The 3,452-nt window shown below is 32.6% G+C and overlaps 1 protein-coding gene across 2 annotated transcripts; it reads right to left on the reverse strand.

The window, feature by feature from the left end:
* Positions 1 to 1,168: 1,168 nt before the first annotated feature.
* Positions 1,169 to 3,242, reverse strand: LOC147065165 (uncharacterized). 2 transcript variants are annotated; one of them, XM_085956657.1, is made up of 2 exons: positions 3,085 to 3,242; positions 1,169 to 2,386 (listed from the first exon to the last, which is right to left on the reverse strand). In XM_085956657.1, exon 2 carries the CDS (start codon positions 2,316 to 2,318, stop codon positions 1,302 to 1,304), a length of 1,017 nt encoding a protein of 338 aa, XP_085812783.1. In that variant the 5' UTR covers positions 2,319 to 2,386; positions 3,085 to 3,242; the 3' UTR covers positions 1,169 to 1,301. The 2 variants fall into 2 exon arrangements, with proteins under 2 accessions (XP_085812783.1, XP_085812782.1); XM_085956656.1 differs by lacking the exon at positions 3,085 to 3,242 and adding an exon at positions 2,906 to 3,018.
* Positions 3,243 to 3,452: the final 210 nt, after the last annotated feature.

Below are 3,452 nucleotides of genomic sequence, written 5' to 3' on the forward strand. Positions count from 1 at the left end.
GGATAAAAAGTGCTGGCATTTTTTAAATTCCAATTTTCTGTCAATTTAAAAATTTACATAGGTAAGTAATATAATGATAAAAGTAAGAAAACTGCACAATATAAATTGAATAGCTGTTAATATAAACTTTCAGTAATTTAACTGTTGTTTATCAGTGGTTTATTCGAATAAATGCATGTAACAAGCAGTTGGACAATACTATATACTTAAATTGTAAGTATTTCAACACTATCTGTTGACGTATGCGCAGGGCTTATTTTAAAAAAAGTTCCGGAACTCCTTATCAAGCTTTTTACTAAAGAAAATTATATTCAAATATCATTTAAAACAGCTTTTCCTACGCCATGAAGCGCATAAAAAATTAAACAATTACTATTTTTATTTTAGACATGTCAAATCTAAAGTTGAACAAATATACAACTAAAGTTGTAAAAGTAAAATTGTAAAAACATCATAATATATTATTTGAATAAAAGTTTATAGTGATATCTAAAGTATTGTTCAATTCTTGTATGACAAATCGTCTTGATTCCTTTTCTTAGTGTTAATGTCTATAGCTGAATGTCTTCCTCTGAGTAACCACCGATCAATGTATTTTGAAGGATTGAAAAGAGTCAAAGGTGGTCCACAAGTTTGATGAACAAAAGTGCCGTTTGGTTTTCAACGAAGCTCTTATTGGGGTAATAATGAAACTTATTTGCGTAAACCTGCGTTCACATTCACTTGAAGAAATAGGAATAGAATTCAGAGCATATATCAAACGCAATAGTTTTTCGAGGATGTTTTCACATTTAATATGTATTATGTGTAATTGCTTTTGAAATATTAAAAACATCGTGAAAAAAAATGCCGGAACAACGTTCCACCACGTTACATGACAAAAAAGCCCTGAATATGTGTATAAAAAATGTCAAATTGGTTTTAATAGATTGAATAATATAATAAGATAATCTGTAATCAATACAATAAATTTTGCTGAGACAGAAACAAGTAAACATTAAATATTTTTTTTTACTTGATTTGTTTACAATAATTCATTTAACACCTGTCACTCGTTATATGTTGTACGCTCGAAAATCGGCCACATAACGAATAAGCCCACTTATTTACATAAGTATGACCGTAGGGTACTTGGACAGTGGAGGAAGCTTGTGGCAGACATAGGGTAGTCCAAAACCCATATTGAATTATCAGCTGATAAAACATTTTTTTTATATAAATATAATATATTAATACACTTCTGACATGGTAACGCTTAAATTGTCTATTTTAACATTAAAAAGTTACATTTTAACATTAAGTTATGTATTTGTGTCGGATTGAGTGATTTCTAAATGGTCTTTCTTTGATTTATCATGCAACTTCATGTGAGTGGAGAGGTGCCCGCTTTGCTTAAATTTCATTGAGCACAACTTGCAAGAATATTTCCTTTCACCCGTATGGGTCCTCATATGCATTTGCAAATGGCCGCTCTGGGTGAAATACTTGCCGCACAATATACATCGGTGATCGCGTTCTCCAGTATGCGTTTTAATGTGACTCTGAAGATGAATATTCTGAGTGAAGCGTTTCTTGCAGATATCGCAAGCAAATTTCCTTTCCCCCGTATGCGTCCGCATGTGATTTAAAAGATGACCGCTCTGTTTAAACTTCTTGTCGCAAACGTTGCATGGAAAATTTTTTTCACCCGTGTGTATCGCTGAATGATTTTTCAAGTGGCTGCCTTGCGAGAACGTTTTATTGCATATGGCACAAATAAAGTCGCGTTGGCCGAAATGTATTTTAACATGGGCACGTAAAAGATGTGCTCGTTTGAAATACTTATTACAAATTTGGCAAACTTTATTGTATACGCCGTCAGATAAATCGTCTTTTGTTCCATTGCAAGTGAATTTGGGTAAGCCGTCGTTGTCTTGTACGTGAGCTGTTCTGTGTTTTAACAATGACCATTTCGAAGTAAATGATGTATGGCAGTTAATACAGATGTATTTCTTTTTATTAGTTATACTGTTGGAGATCAGATAATAGCTGTCCCCTTTCCGTGATATTAAAGATCCGTCAACTAGCGCTTCTTTTTCCAACTCCTGATTGTCTTTCCACTCCTCTTCTGTTAGTAACTCGCCGCTCATTATTGTCTCACTATAATCCCCCTCCGACATGACGCACTCTGAATAATTTACATCTTCGTACAGCTCATTTTTAAACTGCATGTCTGTTTCGAGTTCTCCTTCTGCCGTAAAGAACTCATGATGCGCGAATGTTTCAACTGGTATTGTTAAACCAATCTCCACTTCGCTCTGTACATTGTCCACTTCCATTTTTCATAAGCATCTAATAAATTGGTGAACTGTTGCCGACAATAATGAAATTTGATCTGCCTGCGATTCTGCAACAAAAGATAATAGTATATTGTACCTACCTATTAATTAAATGAGAACTTCGAAGGATACAATCAACCGAAGCAACCTCTACTCTTTGACAGGAGCAATGGATAGGTCAACTTTTAGGTGAGCATATTCAATACGCAAAAGTCACATTTTTGAAAGAGTTATCAGTGAAAAAGAGCTTTGATTATAATATGACGGACAGTACCACGTTGTTAATGTAGGTATTGTTTTTTTTTCAATATCTTAAGCAGTTTATCCTACACCTTTTTTGTCACACGAGATGCTACGAGTATTAGCACAACTGGTGGTTTCGACCAAACATTAACCTCCAAAGATTGATAATGCCATTGTCAAAATATAGTTATTTTACACTATTAACGTTATTACTTCTTCATGAATTTGATTTTTAAAAAAGATACAAATCAGAAACCAAAGCACAGAATATTGAATCATGTAAAGCGGCGATAATAAGTATGTATCATGAAATAGCAATATATCAATACTAACAAAAAAAATACCTTGACCACTCGCAAGCAAATTAAATTTTAAATATTGTTGTTATTCAAATTTTAAAATATAACAATTTTGACATTCACGGAAATAATGTCTTCTTCTTCGTGCTGAAACGTCAAACAAAAATCCATTTTTAATGTTGCAAGGTGTATATAGATTTAAAAAAATGATTAAGTATTCTTACCAGTTATCTTGTGTGTAAAAAAATATTCCGAAGAGTAGTTTCTAAGACATTTTTAAAGTTTGTTCCTGCATTAATTCGAACCAAACTGGTCCAAATAATTATGACCATAGTAAAAGAATCGTTTGACAGAAATTTTACGGGAACGCGATTGTCGTCACATTGCCAGTACCTAAAATTAATTATGTATAAGACAAGTCTTGCCTGACAGTGTTGTTATCCCTACTCTAATAAATTATAGTACAATACTTTATAGGTGGGAAAACTGGTCGATTTTGAATTAGTATACCAACTTACTTACCACTATAAAAAAAATATTTAATATCGAAACTTGTTCCAAAATACTTACTAGTACCTATTTGAAATATCGG

Source organism: Rhyacophila brunnea, unplaced genomic scaffold (assembly GCF_057557595.1).
Source record: "Rhyacophila brunnea isolate RB1 unplaced genomic scaffold, BYU_Rbru_1.0 scaffold_6, whole genome shotgun sequence".
NCBI lineage: Eukaryota > Metazoa > Arthropoda > Insecta > Trichoptera > Rhyacophilidae > Rhyacophila > Rhyacophila brunnea.

What these genes read in the sequence shown, in the direction of transcription:
- LOC147065165 (XM_085956657.1), bottom strand. Translation starts at nt 2,318, where the DNA reads ATGGAAGTGGACAATGTACAGAGCGAAGTGGAGATTGGTTTAACAATA.